This window comes from Amblyomma mixtum, chromosome 6 (genome assembly GCF_055824585.1).
Source record: "Amblyomma mixtum isolate Tamu chromosome 6, ASM5582458v1, whole genome shotgun sequence".
NCBI classification, from domain to species: Eukaryota; Metazoa; Arthropoda; class Arachnida; order Ixodida; family Ixodidae; genus Amblyomma; species Amblyomma mixtum.
Genome location: NC_143017.1, coordinates 75,259,426 through 75,277,509, shown reverse-complemented (window position 1 = coordinate 75,277,509; position 18,084 = coordinate 75,259,426). Strand labels below are relative to the sequence as shown.

At 43.1% G+C, this 18,084-nt stretch overlaps 3 protein-coding genes across 3 annotated transcripts; 2 read left to right on the top strand and 1 right to left on the bottom strand.

Moving 5' to 3' along the window:
- Positions 1-160: 160 nt before the first annotated feature.
- LOC149339405 (FAST kinase domain-containing protein 3, mitochondrial-like) lies at positions 161-12,604 on the top strand. Its single transcript, XM_089548194.1, has 6 exons — positions 161-1,551; positions 4,224-4,458; positions 6,416-6,550; positions 7,005-7,130; positions 7,358-7,427; positions 12,335-12,604. The coding sequence occupies exons 1-6, from the start codon at positions 253-255 to the stop codon at positions 12,531-12,533; spliced, it is 2,064 nt and encodes a 687-aa protein (XP_089404320.1). The 5' UTR covers positions 161-252; the 3' UTR covers positions 12,534-12,604.
- A 13-nt stretch (positions 12,605-12,617) lies between these two features.
- On the bottom strand, positions 12,618-14,017 carry LOC149339404 (fas apoptotic inhibitory molecule 1). The gene is made up of 4 exons (XM_089548195.1): positions 13,657-14,017; positions 13,370-13,592; positions 13,202-13,251; positions 12,618-13,122 (listed from the first exon to the last, which is right to left on the bottom strand). The coding sequence occupies exons 1-4, from the start codon at positions 13,765-13,767 to the stop codon at positions 12,973-12,975; spliced, it is 534 nt and encodes a 177-aa protein (XP_089404321.1). The 5' UTR covers positions 13,768-14,017; the 3' UTR covers positions 12,618-12,972.
- Positions 14,018-14,208: 191 nt separating this feature from the next.
- On the top strand, positions 14,209-17,049 carry LOC149339403 (zinc finger protein 862-like). Its single transcript, XM_089548193.1, has 2 exons — positions 14,209-14,462; positions 14,707-17,049. Exons 1-2 carry the CDS (start codon positions 14,446-14,448, stop codon positions 16,877-16,879), a joined length of 2,190 nt encoding a protein of 729 aa, XP_089404319.1. The 5' UTR covers positions 14,209-14,445; the 3' UTR covers positions 16,880-17,049.
- The last annotated feature ends 1,035 nt before the right edge of the window (positions 17,050-18,084 follow it).

Below are 18,084 nucleotides of genomic sequence, written 5' to 3'. Positions count from 1 at the left end.
AAATTTCAAAACACAAAATACATCGTTTTACTGGTCACAATACGTGATGTTTAAATATTGGTAGAGACAATTATAGACAACTGGATCAAGTACAGCGATAGGCATGCAACTTGGCATACAAACAATTAACGGTGGGCAACCCGCACACCGAGAAAGAAAATGGCAGCCTGCATTGCGAAGTTAGTTTGAGCGGTTTGAGCCATGGTTTGAGCAGAACACGCAATGTTGTGACCGCTATCAAAATTCTGCGCGATGATCAGTACGATGTCTTTGACTGCGACTACACGGAGCAGAGTTCGCTGCCTAAATCATGCTGTGTGGCGTCAGTTAGGGACACGTACTGTAACATCTCATAACGGTATCCGTACCTACGCAACCAACTTGTATTTGCAGTGCTCGGAACGAAACTGCGCACAGCTGCAGCGAACGCATTTTGGATCGCTGTTCTCTCTTCGGAATTACTCATCGAGGAATGACGCCGATCGTGTCACGAAGTCAACCATTATACTTCAGGACGGTGTGAGCATAGAGGAACTGCCTGTTCTCATCAAGAAGGCCACCGCAGAGTCGCTGCTTGACAGCGATCGACCTGTTCACAGAAGATTAAATGAACAGCCGGGAGCAACAAGGGCAGGCGCCTCACCTAAAGTGTCTGCTATTATCAAAAAGTGTGCTTCAATCAAAGATGTTTATGTCGCCTTGAGAAAGGTTGATCCTAAAGACCTGACGCCGGCTATTGGTGTTGAGGCCCTGGACAAGCTGTTACAAGTGAGAGATATCGGGCCTGATGCTCGACCGAAGCGATCAAAGTCTCAAGGCCCTGACGGAGTTTCTTTGGTGATCGGTGAACTGTGTAACCTTATTACGACAGCCGGCAGTTCCGAGGTGATACTAGACGGCCTCAGATGTGTTGTCAGGCATCGCTACAGCGAAGAAGACCGGAAACGCTACGTAGATACCTTTGTTAATGTTATACTCAGCCGTATATGCGACGGCACCATAAGGCTTCCCGATATTTTGGAAGCTACTTTACTATTAGTCAGCTGCGGTAGCCAGTACCTCAACACAGTGGATCACTTCTGGCAGAGTATCGTCACACAGGCGGTAGACATGGAGAAAGAGGATGTCCTGAAGCTCTACAGCCTCCTGCCTTACTTCAAGAGCTCGCAAAGTATCGTGCTACGGGCTGTAGCACGTAACACCACAAAAAACGTGCTATCTTTTGGCGCTGAAGATGTAGCTTACATCTTGAGCGTGCTCACGCGGCTGAAGTTGGTGCCGCAGACCCTGCTGCTGAGCCTGACAAAGTGGATGAACCTGAATTTGCACATCATTCCTGAAAAGGAATTCAGCAGCATGGTGCGCTGCCTGCAGGACTTGCGCTACCTGGATGCAAACTCTTCAAAGGCGGTCGAGCGCTACGTTCGCATCAAGGGCTCTGCTAGCACCGAAGAGACTATGGATGCATTGGCTCTCTACTGCCAGGCATTCCGCTGGAGGAGTGAGCCCGTGTTCAACTCGGTGTCGGACTATTTTGTGGCCAATCACAAGGTGCGCAGGAGCTGGAGAAGACATTCATGGGAGAAAGAAAATATCAGATAATGTGCATTAGCCGGCTAAGTGCTCATGCTGTCATTAGCCGTAAGGTACCGAGAGTTAGAAAGTGCTAGCAAGTACCGTAATTTCTGGTTTACAATCCATGGACTGTGCATGCTTAAAAGTTCATATTTTGAGGTTTGCGGACTATAAAGTATTTTCATTTTTAAAATTGCTCATCATACCATATCCTGTCCAACGTGATTCTCAGTATCATGATTTTTTCTTTCAATCCGATGAAATGGAGGATGGAATATATTGAGTATACGCATGTAGAAAAACAGACTCAATGCTTCTAACACGAAGGGCATTGACCACACTATACTTTTCTGCAGACTGATGCAATTATTAGATTCCTGCAGCTGGGCTCTGCAGACTACAGACCATGTGCAGGCAATCTTGTAAAAAAAAAAGTTTCTTCTAAGGCACAATTGAGGGCTGCAAATTATACCGCCCCGCCGCGGTGGCGAAGTGGTTACGGCGCTCGGCTGCTAGCCCGAAAGACGCGGGTTCGATCCCGGCCGCGGCGGCTGAATTTCGATGAAGGCGAAATTCTAGAGGCCCGTGTGCTGTGCGATGTCAGTGCACGTTAAAGAACCCCAGGTGGTCGAAATTTCCGGAGCCCTTCACTACGGCATCCCTCATAGCCTTAGTTGCTTTGGGACGTTAAACTCCAATAAATTAAACCAAGCAAATTATATGTTGGGTGTGGACTATAGTCTGGAAATTATGGCATTAGTTTCACAATAAGGGTGCTTCGGTATTGCTGGCAGCTATGCTTAGCACATAGGAGTACATATTACTTACTGAAGTCAACATTCAGTTTAAACTAACCAATATGCCTTTGAATCACTAGAGAGGCAAAAGGTTTCACCCAGAAAGTTGAAAAGCATCTAATCACAAATAGAGAAGTTCCTATGAAGATAGCGCTATTCTTAAAGCTTTGCTACGTTTAACATCTTTTTTTGGGCGAATAATTTTGTAGTATGAAAGTGTACAATATCCAATGCACTAGTAGCAAACTTTTTCTCTTCTGCAATTCATGTAAAATCAGTGGCTTGCTTTGAATGCAAGTTCTATTGGCTAGGTTACCGTGCAAAATTCATTATCAGGCACCAAATTTACTGTTCACTTGGTCAGTCATTTATAGGTATTGTGTTTCGTAAAGGGTGCAACACATTTAAATCCTTGTCGTGTTCCACTATTTGCATGTGGAGCAACACAAAAAATAACATCGGGCACAGGAGTCCTCGAAGCTTTTGTCGTGCATTACTTGTGATGCCCTTGTATGTGCTCTGTATGGGTTTCACTTTCTTCATGATATACATTTTCATTGGAGTGGCTTTAGAAAACAGGAAGACAGCAATGTTAGCTAGGAAGCAAGCTTGAGTTGATGATATCCTGCACAAATCAAGAAGAGAGGATGGGCATAGGCGAGACGTGTAATGTGGAAAACAGATTTTAACAAGTGGTTCATTGCGACCAGTGGAGTGGATTCCTAGAAAAGGAAAACAGCAGGGGACACTAGGGAGATGAGATGAAGAAATTAGAGAGGACACGACTAATTGGACATCAACTGGTAGAGGCCCGTGTCCAGTAGTGGTTGTAACCAGGGTGATGACAACAGTTACGTGTTTTCTCATTGCTGTACCTTTCAGCACAAGCGGTTTGAAAGTGTAACGAGTGAAATTCTGTAATTAACTTGCTGTTTCAATGTATCTGTTTTTGTAGAAGTGGGAGGACATTTCGAAAGTCACATTGTTCAGAGAGACAGGTGATAATGCTTTGCCCAGCTTGATATTTAGCCTGAGTCGCTTTGGGACGTTAAACCCCATAAACTATAAACCAACCATGATAGGTGGCTCTTTCATGCCTACATTTTGCACGTCATATTTCAATCAGTGGTTGGTTTTTTTAATTCTGCATTTGGACACAGCTTTTGCCTGTTCTTTGCAAAATAAATCCAAGAAAGATGTTGTCTGCGAAAATAATATTCTGCTTTTTTGGCTGAGTGTTGCTGCAGACAGTGGCCATAATTTTATTTATTTCTTGCAATAAACAGCAGCACTGCTTATATACATGGTGTTGAACAAAACCAACCAGAGATTTCCATTTGACGCAAAATTTGGTTGCCAATGAGCCTGTGATTTAGCTGGCAGAAGCATATATACGTGTCTTCCTGGGCAGAAAACATTCCATGCATTTGGTCTTTTGCAGTGATTGCAAAATAAAAAGAACGAATTTGCAGTATGCAGTGCTTATGAAGTTGTAGCACTATTCATTGCTGCAGCCTGCCAAGATTTAGTGGTATATTCTGTGCGTGGGAGGTGTGCAATCTGTGCTCTCTTTCTGGATGGAGGCACAATCATTTGTAATGTTGGCAAGTAGGGATGTGGCCACTGATATACTCAAATGTTACCTACAAAAGTAAAGTACACTGAAACTTTTAAAACCATATCTTTTTTTTCTAGTTAATTGTAGCATACCACTAAATGCAGCGCTGAGCTTGATTTTCTTAATTTCGCCCTGAGTTTGTAATGAACTGTTAAGAACAAACTTAATTTCTTAGTGAATGGTTGTAGTGACACAGGTTTGTTTTTTATTTCTTTTGTGTGCATGCACAAAAGGTGGTATCTCTTCCCGCTGCCGTGAACATGGTCCGGGCTCTTGGCTACCTCAACATTGTTCCAAGGAATGCAATGGAGTTCTTCGGCTCATTGGAATGGCTCCTCCGAGAAAAATTCAGCCACATCCCATCAAACCAGCTTGTCGACATGCTGGTCGCTTGCTTCTATCTACAGAGGTACCCGCTGAACTTCGTCAAGAAGGTGTTCAGCCCTCACTTTCTCGACAAGATGAACGGTCAGTAAATATTGTCATTCTGTCTTTGAAATTCCCGATTTTTTAATTGTAAATCACATGAGAAAGCGGAAAGGGATGTACCGCCATTCTGTCCTTGAAATTTTGAGAAAGCGGAAAGGAATGAGATATATATGCTGAGTTTTGGAGGCCTAGTATAAGGTTACCACGGTTATGTTTTTGCGGGGCATAAGGATAAAGAAAAAATAGCCTAGTAAAATTTGTCCTAAAGCTTCGAAAATTGACAGCTATCTGAATTACAGGAAAGCTGACTTACAGGAAGATATTTTCTAACAAAAAACCCTCATTCACAAACTACATTTTCAGTTCCTGCTTTGCCCACAAAAGGGGTTAGCTCGAGGGGAGATGGGTCAGTCATTCTTCATAGTATGCTTTCTTGAAAGGCAGAGCAAGAGGTGCCTCTTAATCTACATAAGCCTGAACCATGGCGATTGCCACAAACTTTTGCTATCGAGTGTAAAGGACAGTTATCGAAAGGGTACCTTGGTGCATTCCCTTCACAAGTACCTGTCGTAACTTGCTGCTGGTGTTCGCACCTTGCTCTGAACACAGAAGGGGAGGGTATGAGTATTTATTGTGGATAAGCTAGAGACCGGTGCTGGTGAGGGGATGGCATCATTGCACCCTAGAGTCAGCAGAAATTTTAGATTTACTGGAAAGCTTTTTTGGTGGCTCTATTGTGTCCTTCTGACAACTTTGTCTTAAGTTTAAGAGTCATCTCCCTTTTTTCCTTTTTAAAAAAGAATGTGAGTATGCCGTTTGTGAATGAGAGTTTTTGGTCCGACAATATCTTCTTGTAAGTCAGCTTTCCTGCAATTCTGCAAGTTGTCAATTGTATGTTCGCTTTCGCTTTATTTGCAGATGATAAGCACAAAGGGTGTTAATTCCCGTACATGTCAGGGTGTATCAAACGCCAAATGGTAAATCTAGCCTTCTCTTAAAAAAGGATAGCTTTGTCACATTTTCATTTTCAGATGCATCATCATCTAAATCAACTAGTTAGGCAGCTTTGATTTGAAGCATTTTCTGACATTTGCAAAGAGTTTTATTGCTAACTCTGTTGAACATATTGGGGGACAAGCAACTGAGACTAACATGTGCAAGTTTTATTAATTCATAGACCTGTTCTCCGTGATAAAAGTGGTAGGCATTCTAACATATCTTATTTCGGGTTGGATTTTGTTGAGCTACTCTTGATCTGCGAAAGATTGTTTTTTTTTTCGTGTTTTTCACCTTGCATAGCATTGCGTGACAGCTGAGAGACTATATGAAACCTGTATGCTGGTCTAGACGGGTTATGTCCTAAAGCTTCCCGCTCCATTATGTATAGTGGCCGCAATCACATTCTTATGATTTCTTGCATGATTTTAAGCACATAGACCTTTATTTTTTGGAAATGAGAGGTATAGATCATTTTGATTATTTTAGTGAACGCACAAAAAATCTCAGTTTTCTCGAGTCACTGACGTAACCTTAAAACTGAATCAAAAGTAGCCCTGGCAGTGGCAGTTTTCTTTTTGTGGGTGCCTGAATATTTGCGAGGCTACCTGAATGGCTGTGTTTGTTTTCACTGAAACTTACACATCTGAGTTGCATCAGAGAATTTATTTTTCATTCTGTTTTGCCATAAAGACATTGATTATTTGTGAAAGCCCTTTAGTAAGCAGTGCTAGGGCACGTGAATTTTGATCTTCTGCAGCTGCTCATGAGAGAGACCGTAGTGGAGAAATCCAGCATAATTTTGATTGTCTGGTGTTTTTTGCTGCGCTTGCATCACGCAGCACACAAGCGTTTTTGCTCCGTAGTAGAGGATGCCTGAGCTACTGTGCCGCCTTGACAAATTTTAGTCACTTGTGCCATGCACTTTTGACTTGGCAACTGCATTTGGTCCCTAGCCACGTGTTTTGTGCAATAAGAGTTTAACATTTGCATTCTGTAGGAAGCCTGGAACAAAACGAACTGCGAAGAACACACCAGAAATTGAAGTTTCTGGACTCTGCATTGACCTTGGAATGCAAGCAGTATCATGGCCCATATTTGCCAAGGGACTACTCCTCAAAAAGCATTAGGAGAGGTAAGTGCACTTTTGTGTATCTGTCCACCTGTACCCCTCTTTTCTCTCCTGTTAAGAAAGAATTCTTCACTGCTTTTTAGGTGATAATTCTGTAATAAACTTTTGATATGGCTGAAAAATGTGATGTCAAAGTCGGCATGCTCGAAAAGGTGTAAATGCTGTCATAATAGTACCTCATTATCATGCTCACTTGTGAAGAGAGAGTGCATTTTATCATTACCGGTGGGTTCACACTGAGTCCTTGTGGTTTACATGGGAGGACTTGTGTTCAAGGGTTCATGTTCACTTGGCATACTTGACTGCCATACCAAAATCAAGGCATGAAAACAGAAAAATCGGGTGGCTCAAAGCAACCACTGCTTCGGCATTTTATGCTGTGATGAAACCATATATATGAAGGGAATTTACAGCAGCATGAGTGAATGGAATTAATTCATATTTCAACCACTTCCAGATGGAAGGCTGCTTCGCCTCATGTGCTCGATGCAAGATGACATGGAATCAGTTGTGGGAGGTGAAGGGAATTTCAGCTTCTCTGTGGTGCAGCCAAGGCTGCCTCTCTCAGATATGTACATAATAGGTGAGTAGCTTCTGGCTTGTCGTGAACAGACTGTCGAGGAACTAAAATATTTTAGCGTACCATTGCTGCCATTGCAAAGAGCAAAATGCATGTATAATTAGTGCAGAAGGAGTTTGCACTGGGCAGATGCAGTAACAAGTCCAGTTTAGAAGTAACTGCTACTTTTGAATGAACAGCACGTCTGCAAAACAGTCACTCCTAAATGAGCACATTTCGCTTGTTTTCAGACTACGTTGTGAAGCTCAACAAGCAAGGAAAGCCAATGGCCGCGGACGCTGTGAGTGGTGTAGACAAGCGGTGAGTTGGAATGTTGACTGGTACAATTTCTCAGCATGAAATGTTTATGGGTGGTTTCATGGAAAGTTCAGGGTGAGTTTTTGTAGAATTTTGCCAAAATTTACTAATATTTCACTTGGGAAAATGATGTGTTGTTGGGTATAGACAGTTGAGCCGGAGAGATTTATTCCATTCAGTGCAAATTAGGCTTGAAATCTTGATTCACTGATTGGTAGGTAATCCGCTAATTTGTGAGGTCATTAAAGCATTCAAGTGCCTCGACGAAGTTGCCATGTACATTTCATGTAACATAATGAAGGAAGGAGATATCAGCACAGACTGAGTGACCAGCTATTTAGTTAACGGCGAATCTTGAACGCATGATAATTGTGTACTTTGCATCTACTATTGGGCCAAATTTAATGCGAACATTCATGTGCTGTATTTTTTTACTGTGCATCAAGACATTCCTTTGCAAATGATTTATGAACATACATTTTGCTGGGTCCATTGCACACGGACATGAATTACTTTAGTTGTGTATTACTGCAGAAAGTAGCAAGGCAAAATATTCTGTTCATAGGCTTTGTCCGCACTTAATTCCATACTGAAACCATTGCTTCCCAGGAATGAGAGGAGAACTAGACTGCTATAATGTTAAAGAAGCATTCAGAGAGTGAAAGAGCCAGTAGCAATGCCACCATTGTTTCAAAGACTAACACGCTCGCTTGATGAAAAACCATTACGAAGACTAAAACAGCATAGACAAAATGTAACGGTGTATTGAAATTGCCAGAGAGAGTTCAGTGGCAATGAGCATTTTTACGGTGATGACAGCACTGGCGGAAGTCACCAGTAAGTGTATGACACAAAAAAGTGGCCGACATATAATTTAAGAAACAGCTTCGTTGTGTGATATCTTATTTTGAGCCAGTAAACCTAAGCATTTCATGCTTAATTCCACCCTTCCTTTGCATCACAATCCTTCGCAGTGGTTGTGTTTCTAAAAATATGCAGTCCAATTTGCTTCTGCTACTCTCCCACTGAATTTTTCTGCTGCAGAATGCATTTTGTTAGGATGAAATCTCGGAACACTCACACATAACCTATCAACACATGGTGTGTTCCTGGAGCGCCCTTAGAGGGACACCGAGGATAACTCTATCCAACTTTCGCTGTCACTAAAAATCGATTTTGTGGCTCTTTCCGGCTACGTTCGTCTTTGTCCAGCAGCAAAAGAGGCATTTATTGGTGAAAAAATTGGATTTAAAAATATTTTTCCCACTTGATTCAAACTTGTGGCACCAAGCCCGAAAAGGGCTCCGTGACCAGCATCTGGAGGTGAATTGTGGCATAGCCTAGCATCATCGATCCATGCACAAAAACAGTCTTTTACTAACTGCATTTTGCTTGTGGAAATGACCGGCAGTGGTGACACCTGTACTGTCTTGCCCCGTTAATACAGACGGCTGGTTTTAAGGACAGTTTTTCTGGGGACCTAACTTTTTTAACGCATTTCCTCCTCTTTAATATGGAAACTCGCAGTCCGGACAATGGGCAGGGTGAAAATGAACAGAGCTATTGAGGCCCTTGTATTCTTGTTTTGTCAATATAGGCAGTGATCAGAACAAAAGCTCAGCTACCCCAAGCAAATGGTTCCTTTAAAGTGTTTTGAATGCAGAGCAGGAGCCAAAGCCAGTGCAAAAGTGCATATACCTTATTGACAGCCCTTTTTTGTAATGGGGTTCCATGCATTACAGTGTAAATGTGCACAGTCAGTGCGCCTTTTCATTCGCTGTATTTCGTGAATGGATATGAAAGAAGCTCTCTCAGGAGACTCAGCCTCTGAGACGTTGAAAGATGCTTTTACCTGCTATCAATCAATTGGTTACAGATTTGTACTACCGTTTCGCGTGATGTGAACAGTTATAGACTACTAGGAAGCTTCAAACTGCACCGCATTATATTTAAGGGTTTTTCTTTAGGATTGTGATTACGGACGACTCATTTTATGGGCAGTTTTGCTTGGGGACCAAACCAAAGTGTCCCTATTAAAAAGGCATAATGGTATTTAATTTCTTTTTTAGCTTTTCTAGGTTATAAAATCTGTTTTCAGTTAAAGAAGTGTTTTGGCATTAGAATGCTGTAATTTATCAACGGCGGACCTCACAGGTAGGCCTCACTTTATCCTTAACGTCCCTTTATAAAAAGTCGACTGGGCAGAGTAAGACAGGAGAGAATGAGGAAGAACCAAGCATGCATTACACGCTGCTAGGAACCTACAGTATACCGTATTTTCCAGTGTATAAGACGCGGCTTTTTTTCAAAAATCTTGCTGGTGCGTCCTATACAAGGGTGCATCTTATATGCAAATTTTTCGTTTTATTTGCGAGTTCAGAAATTACTCAGGTTCATTTTTAAGCTTTTTTTACCGAAAAAATATCACTACCAATGATGGGGTTGTAACACGGTTAATACTTCAGTACGGGGACCGCCGTGCGCAACTTTTGTTAGGTGAACTTTATCATGAAACGGCGGGGATGACGACTTCCGGGATCACAAACACACGACCGTTTTGGAAGCCCCCAAGCAAAAGTAATGTGAAATGCCAAAAGATGACGACAATCACGCTTCTCGCCATTGTCAAGACAAGCCAGGACAAGCTGGCGTTCTTTTTTTAACCACCCTTTGCAACTTTGTTTGCTCCATGTACGTAGTGCGAAGAGAATGTTTCAGTCGCGTTGCCTCCAGAAATGGGTGAACTTTTTGATAGCGCATCCGAAGGTGAAGACTTCCAAGGTTTTAAGTAGAAATACAATGTTCTTCTGGACATATGGGAGAGTTTTTTCGTTTTTTCTTTCTTTTTTCTTAAACGTGGGTGGGAATGGCGTGAGTGTTGCCTTTTTCGACCACTTTATAATTGCTTAAGAATTTCTCACAGGTACGGTGAATTTCGTGATGGTCGTGCAAGCGTGTTTAATTGATCCTCATTAGCCTAACTGGGTAAATTGGGGTGCCTCTTATATACCAACTTTTTCAATAACAGCCTGCATATATGGCGGGTGCGTCTTATACAAGCGTGCGTCTTATACACCGAAAAATACAGTACTTAGATAGGTATGGCACAAGCCCACAGCTGTGATGCAAGTGTCTGCAACAGCACAAAACCGCAGTTCCCCATAATGTGGTCACTCCTGTAACCACCGAGCAAGGAGATAAGAGAGAAAGGAGGACGGGAGAGGAGGAAGCAAGTGCAACTTATCATGTAACTTGTACTGCTATGTCTTAATTTGCCTGGCAAAGTAATCCGAGTGTAATTAGCGACTCACAAACTGCTTCATTAGATAGTGATAAGGCTGAACTTTATAGCCAAATCAGTTATATACTCATAGGTGCATTTGTCCATTCCTTGTAGGGCTTCAGAGTGGAAACATTTTTGAAAATTTTCGGTTCAAAACGTGTGAACAAAAAACCTCGGGGAGCAGCCTTTAACTTCCTAACACTCTTTTTTTTTTTCCTTCAAAATTCGTACCAAAGCAGTATTTCAAAAAATGGTAATAAGCTTTGTACAAAGCACGAAAAACAGCGTAAAGCTTTTTTTTTTTTTTGCGGATACAGCAGTCCTTATTTGGTACATTTCTGTTCTTTGAAAACATGTATTGCAAAATAACAATAAAATGAAAAGGAAGGGTTTCTTCAGAGAAGTGGCGAATAAATATCTGTGTGGGCTCGCCCACTCGCCTTAAACTGGACAAAGAACACCAGAAAACAGATGATGAGTTACTGTCTACTTGCGTCAAGCGTGGCTTGTCAAAGTCCGCTTGGGGTTAAATGCATTCTGCGTTTAAAAACGTTGGTTGCTTCATGTTAGTAGTGCCATGGTACTTTTGTGTGTAGTGGAATGTTCCATCTATCTGAGTTTTGTTTAAATATACATCACAGTGCATTTACCTGTAATCTGCATACTTGGCTATGCCTTATCTTTTGCTGATTTGGTGAGCTAAAGCAGCACGTTATCTTTACTCCTGTCAAATGTGTATGTAAATGATACATAATGATTGCTGTGCTACTTAAAGGTGCACTGAAGAGGAATCTGAACTTGTCTTTTTGCTGCGGGAACTCGATCTACACGTTCCGAGCTTTCTTAGAAACTTCGATTTATTGCCCTGTGTGGCCGATTTACCTAATTAAATCGAATTAACGTCCAGCTTCAGCCTTTTTTTTTTAATTCTCCCTCGTACGGTGGGCTGAGTCGACCAACACGTGGAGCGCCTTTCATCCTGTCCCGTGGCGGCTTGCCGCTCTGCCATCGGCGGAGTAATACGCAGTAGTCCGTAGTAGCAAATAGTCCGCGCGTATTTTTATTTCTTCAGGCTTATTTTGCGGCTATATTATCTGCAAATGAAACTATTTATTCATGGAAACCTAAAAAACAAAATAAAGCGAAAGCAAAGCCTCCACGGGACTGGGTGAAAGGCGCTCCACGCGTTGGTCGACTCCGCCCACCATACGAGGGAGAATTAAAAAAAAAAGGCGGGAGCCGGACGTTAATCCGATTTAATTGGGGAAATCGGCCACACAGGGCAATAAGTCACTGTTTCTAAGAATGCTAGGAACGTGTAGATCGAGTTCCCGTGGCAAAAAGACAAGTTCAGAATCTTCTTCAGTGCACCTTTAATCTTTTGCACCGAGTGACTTGAACAAAGAAAGGGTTGCTGTACTTGCTGTACACTTCACTGTAAAATTTTGTAGATGTCTATGCCGAAGGTGCCGGTAAATGTAATGGTAAATCTTGTATGTCATGTGCTCATATCATTCACAGTCACCCAGTTTGTGCTTGGTGAAAGACATTATTTGTTGAACTTTTCTTTGACAGACACTGAGAGATTGTGATGGTATATACTTCTTTTTTTTTCTCTCATGACCAGGTTGGCTGTGATCATCGCCCTTCCAGAGCACTACTGCATGGATAATTTGCACGCAACAGGAAATCATGCAACAAAAATGCGGCTGCTTAGAACACTAGGCTATACCGTCATAGAACTGAGCTATGACACACTGCAGAAGACAAGACCAGCCTCTAAAGAACGGCTAAATTACTTAAGTGCAAAAATTCTGTCTTCATGAGCACTGTCTCATAACAAAGTAAGGCAGTAAGTTGAGTCTTGTACAGATGGAATAAATTATTTTTAAGTTTATTTTTTTTTTATCCACTTCATAACACAAAAATGCGCATGCCACTGGTGTGAAATCTCGTTTCAGTGCAGTTTATTGCATACAAAGTTAACACTAGCAAGTTTTTCAGCATGCTTTGTACTTGCAACAGCTGAATGCTTTACTTTGATGCCATCTGTTATTTGAAGTACCTTAGAGATGTGGTCTGTTCCACTGGACATTAAGAAGCCAATGTAGTGGCAATGCTGTTGCTGGGGCATTCAACATTGTAGTTGACAACATCAACATATAACAAGTAGTTCAACAGTGTAAAGGACTCCTTATCATTCCAACCTGCTGGGCATACCAGTAGCCTTTTCGAGACTTCTGTTCCCACCTAAGTAAGCGCAATCTACTCAGAGCTGCTGGCAATCACATTCCCTTCAACGACTAGCGTGTGCCGGATTCCTTCTTTTTTGCTTCCACTGCTTGCTGCTGTGATGTACGCCTGATACGGCCCCACCTGGAAATGAGTCTCAGTTCCACCGTCTACAAATTCTGGCTGGAAGAAAAAAAGGTTCTTTGTTTAAGATGCAAAACTTCGTTTAAGGGTACAAAGAGATTATGAACATCAAGCTTACCGCAACGTCAACCTTTTCGCCATTGACATAAACGTCCAATGTGTCTTTCTCTGCATCGGAAGAAAAAATGCGAAGGTCAAGGATCAGGTAAGTTGCCATGTCTCTCTCGTCTTTGTCGCACTTATGCTTTTCGCGACAGCATACTAAGAGTGCAAAATAAGTGCTCACCAAGAACAACTCTTGTCGGCTGGTCCAGGAGGTTCACTACCCAAGTGTTCAGTATTTTAGACTGTCTTTCTCTAAATTTATCGATTTGCTTGCCGTCCACGATGAGCGAGTACTCGTACGTGAATCCACTCAACGCTCTGATTACCACCATGCACTTTGCGCGGCCTACTTCAAATGGTTCCGAACCCACAAGCTTGAACATCCAGTCGTGTCGCACGACCTCCTGCGTCCAGCGAACGAGAAGTTAGCACCCGAAGCTACCTGCCAATAAGCAGTATGCGACTCACCTTCCCGTCCACTTTAATTACTCTTTTACCTGTCGTCGTTCCATGTTCGAATTCTATCTTGTATATTTTGTCACTGAGAGGAACTTCCCACACAGCCACGGTGTCGGCCATTTCGACTGTTTTGAAACTTGGCGAACTTTTCAGTTTCGATGGCAGTGAGCCACGCTCTGTTCTGTAAGCCGGAGAGATTATTTACGTCATTAGGTGCAAGTAGGAAAATGCTTGACTTCAATACTTGAGGTTTTTTTGAAGTATAACTGTAGTTAGAGGAATAAAACACAACTATTTACGCGTTCGCGGGCGCACAGGCACAAACAAATTTGTTGCTATGACAACGCAAGAGCATCGTGATGTCGGTGCGGCTGTTTTGCCAAATCGGAGCCCTACTAAAATTTGCGCAAGGTTTCAGTATTAATTCTTGTTTTAATAATAAATATAACAATATTCAGCTGCATAAAATTTTTACTAAAACAGAACTTTTAATTTAGCGATATTCAAACGAAGACTAAAACATTCTTCTTTTTCTGTTTTGAGTAACGCCCTCTAGGCTGTCTACGCGTTGGCCGCCGAATACCCTGAAAGAAAACATCGCAAGGGCAAAGCGCTGGCGGCGAGCTTTGTGTGTTTGTGTGCGATTAGTTAAACGATTAACTAAACTATTTGGAAGATCTCAAGTTCTCATTGTTTACCGCATTGCGGTGGCTACAAACATTTGAACAGTTTCGAAATGCAATCACATGAGCATTGTTATCGCTCTGGAAATAATGGATAAGTGGTGACCCTTTCAGAATGAGCAGCATTTGTAGGCGAGTAGAAGTCTCTATTCTTCTGCACGTGTTGTTTGATGAGGCTGGGCGCGACGCGTGCATTTTGAAGCGTCGTAAACTTTCGGTTGCGCTCCCGCATGTTAGGTGCAACTGAGCGAGCGTTTTATATCGAAGCAAGAGCCTCGATATCGAAAATAAACGTCAAGCGCCTTTGTATGTGGTAAACACTCCTCTGAAGAAAGGGAAGCTTATCTCAACAGCGGCTTTTCTTTTTTATTTGCAGGGAGTGGAGGCAGGACAAGAAGGTTGCGAAAAGAGAAGCGCCGAAGGCAGCGGGCCGTTCGAAAAAGGATGGGAACTCTAAAGATTGTAAAAGAAAATTCCGAAACGTGTGGAAAGAAACTTATACGTGGTTGCAGTATGAGGAAATCAAGAACACTATGCACTGTGTGCTGTGCAGAGAAGCCTACTTCGGTCAAGAAAAATGCGTGCCGTTTGTGGAAGGCACGAACAACTTCAAAGTTTCAGTCATTCAAAAGCACGAGAGGACATCGGCTCATCGGAACCTTCTCAACAAAACCGAAGCGGAGAGGAAGAAATTGGCAAATTCGTTCAAGGCGAAAAAGAAGCCGCCGGAAGACTCGCGCTCCAGATTCGAACTCCTTTTCAAGACCGTGTACGAGATACAGAAAAGCAAGCTTTCGTTTTCTCAGTTCCCCGTTCTGGTTAATCAACAAATCCAGAACGGAGTGCCGCTCGAAGGTCGGTACACGAATCACCATCATGTTGTGCCAGACTTTTCGAAGTACATTGCCACATCGATGATCAACGACACCGTAGCCGATATTTATCAAGCGAAACATTTTGGAATCGTCTTGGACGATGTTTCTAATGTCGTGGGATCCCACAAGGACGCAGTGTATGTCACGTATCTCAAAGACTGCTCTAAACGCACAAGATTCTTGGGGCTCGTTGAAAACGAAGACGGAGTCGGGATCGCCCTTGCAATGGTCGAAATGCTTGCCAAATTCGGATTTCCGTCTCCGTTTGAGAAGCTATTATGCCTGACTACGGACGGGCAGCCTGTGCACCAAGTAGAGGGAGGCCTGCAGGTGGCCCTGGGAAGAGAGGCACCTGTCCTTTACACCATGAACTGTTTGGTACACAAGGTTGAGAGTTCTGTGAAACCAGTCCTTTATAGGCATCCGCAAGTCAAATGTTGTGCAGACAAGCTGTACAAGTTGTTCTGCTTTTTTAGAGACCTGCGGAAAAAGACTGGAAGTACAATGGACATATGGGCGCCTTCAAGCCCTATTGACCAATATGCGCGTTCTTCGGAGCCGCAGTTGCTAGTCCTCGACCTCAAGTTCCTAACTGCCATTCTTGAAAAATGGGGCAGTGTCGTAGCATTCCTCAAGGATAATTATCATAACCTGGACCGAAAACTTAGACCTGATGCTGCGGAAATGCTTACAAGCCTGAAAAGCTCAGTGTTCATTGCCTACGTTCACCTACTGCGGGAGATATTTGAAGAGTTGCATGTATTTCAGGAAAGAACCACAGGTTCACCTCCAGCCTGCTATGCTGTCCTCAACGAACTAAGGGCTACTGCTGCAGCCATCGCTGACCACATCGTGCTCGGCCCCCGGCTGATACCAGTGCTTCAGGAACTGCAGGAAAGGAATGGGTTTTTCCAAGGCATGGCGATCACACAGGATTTTGACATTGAGTCTTTCCACATCATTGCTGGTGAGGTGTGCCACTGTGTATCGCAGCAGGTGATCCAAATGGCAAACCAGTGTTCAGAGTCTCTCTGCAAGTTCTCGGTGCTGGACCCAAATAACTGGCCAGCTGATTCAGATCTGCACTTTGGTGCATATGGAATTGAAACCATCAGGGAACTAAGTGGCGAGATGCAGTCATTGCTGCCAGAGAAGCGCATTTCGGACATTATCCTTGAGTGGTGTTCCTACAAGTGGTTTGTTAGCAACAGTCTTGCAAAGTGCTTGAGGAGAGATTTCATTAGTCTCGCTGCCACGGTTGTTTCTCGGTTCAGTTCCGTCTATCCCACCATTTGCACGTTCCTCACTGCCGCTGCACTCCTCTCTCCATCGTGCAAGGTGACACGCAAGGGGTTTGAAGAACTCTGCATCATTAAGGAATCTCGGAAGAATGTTCTCACGGACGACACACTGTGGCAGACTATGGTCATCAATGTGAATGGCGCACCGCTTGAACTGTGGGACCCAGAACCTGTGGTTGACCTGTGGTTGAAAACAAGTCTTCGTAGGCCAAATAATAGAACTTCAAACAAGCATGCTTTAGACACATGTAATAAGCAGGAGACCCAGGTTGAAAACTCGTCTAGTTGCATGTTCACAGGTTGTCAGTTTCTTGTCATAACGGGAGACTTGTGTGAAGAGCCAGTAGTCTGCAGCAATGATGGGTCAGGTTAAAGGACCAGTCAGCGTGTAGTGAGCTGTACTTGACATTTTTTGCATGGCCTTAAAGGTGCACTGAAGAGGAATCTGAACTCGTCTTTTTGCCGCGGGAACTCGATCTACACGTTCGGAGCATTCTTAGAAACCTTGACTTATTGCCCTGTGTGGCCGATTTCCCTAATTAATCGAATTAGCGTCCGGCTCCCGCCTTTATTTTTTTAATTCTCCCCGTACGATGGGCGGAGTCGACCAATGCGTATAGTGCCTTTCAGCCAGCTCCATGGAGGCCTTGCTTTCAGTTTATGTAGTTTTTTAGGTTTCCGTGAATGAATAGTTTCATTCGCAGATAATATAGCTGCAAAATAAGCCCGCAGAAATAAAAATATGCGCGGACTATTTGCTTCCACAGATTACTGCGTATTACTCCTCCGATGGCAGAGCGGCAAGCTGCCACGGGACTGGGTGAAAGGCACTCCACGCGTTGGTCGACTCTGCCCACCGTACGGGGAGAATTTAAAAAAAAAATGCGGGAGCCGGACGTTAATTTGATTTAATTAGGGAAATCGGCCACACAGGGCAATAAATTGAAGTTTCTAAGAATGCTCAAACGTGTAGATTGAGTTCCCGCGGCAAAAAGAGGAGTTTAGATTCCTCTTCACTGCACTTTTAAGAACAGTACCCGGTAGACCAATAAATGCGCTTCATAGTAGATATGTGTACATATGAGCGTTTGCATGCAACTACGTGTTTTTACCTTATACTATACAATTGTGGTGATGCAATGAAATAAAAATATTGTAAGTGCGATGACCAAATGTCACTTTGGTTTAACTTAGTTTTTTGGGACATGATCTTCGTAAGTCCATGGCAGGACATCTCTCCCACTGACTTCCAATTCAACCCCTCCTTCCCCAACTCTGACCGCCTTAGCCCAGCAAAGTTCCTATCTCATCCACCTACCCGACTCTCCACCGTTCCCTGCTATGCTTGCCTTCTCTCGGAATCTGCTTCATTACATTAAGGAACCACCGGTTTCTCCCTTTCACATAACATGGCCTGTCTGTACCCTTTTCTTGATTTGAACTAGGGAAAACCAAACTCATGCTTGTTCCCTGACCCACTCTGCTCTCTGCCCGTCTCTTAAATTGCACCCATTATTTTCCTTTCCATACTTGTGATGTCCTCAATTTGATCAAGCCTTTTTGTTATAGCTTCCAAGT

What these genes read in the sequence shown, in the direction of transcription:
- LOC149339404 (XM_089548195.1), bottom strand. Translation starts at nt 13,767, where the DNA reads ATGGCCGACACCGTGGCTGTGTGGGAAGTTCCTCTCAGTGACAAAATA. An exon ending in TAATTAAAGTGGACGGGAAG is followed by an intron (nt 13,593 to 13,656) that starts GTGAGTCGCATA and finishes CGCTGGACGCAG; the next exon opens with GAGGTCGTGCGACACGACTG. An exon ending in GCGAAAAGGTTGACGTTGCG is followed by an intron (nt 13,123 to 13,201) that starts GTAAGCTTGATG and finishes TTTTTCTTCCAG; the next exon opens with CCAGAATTTGTAGACGGTGG.
- LOC149339405 (XM_089548194.1), top strand. Translation starts at nt 253, where the DNA reads ATGATCAGTACGATGTCTTTGACTGCGACTACACGGAGCAGAGTTCGC. An exon ending in CTCAAAAAGCATTAGGAGAG is followed by an intron (nt 6,551 to 7,004) that starts GTAAGTGCACTT and finishes AACCACTTCCAG; the next exon opens with ATGGAAGGCTGCTTCGCCTC. An exon ending in GTGAGTGGTGTAGACAAGCG is followed by an intron (nt 7,428 to 12,334) that starts GTGAGTTGGAAT and finishes TCTCATGACCAG; the next exon opens with GTTGGCTGTGATCATCGCCC.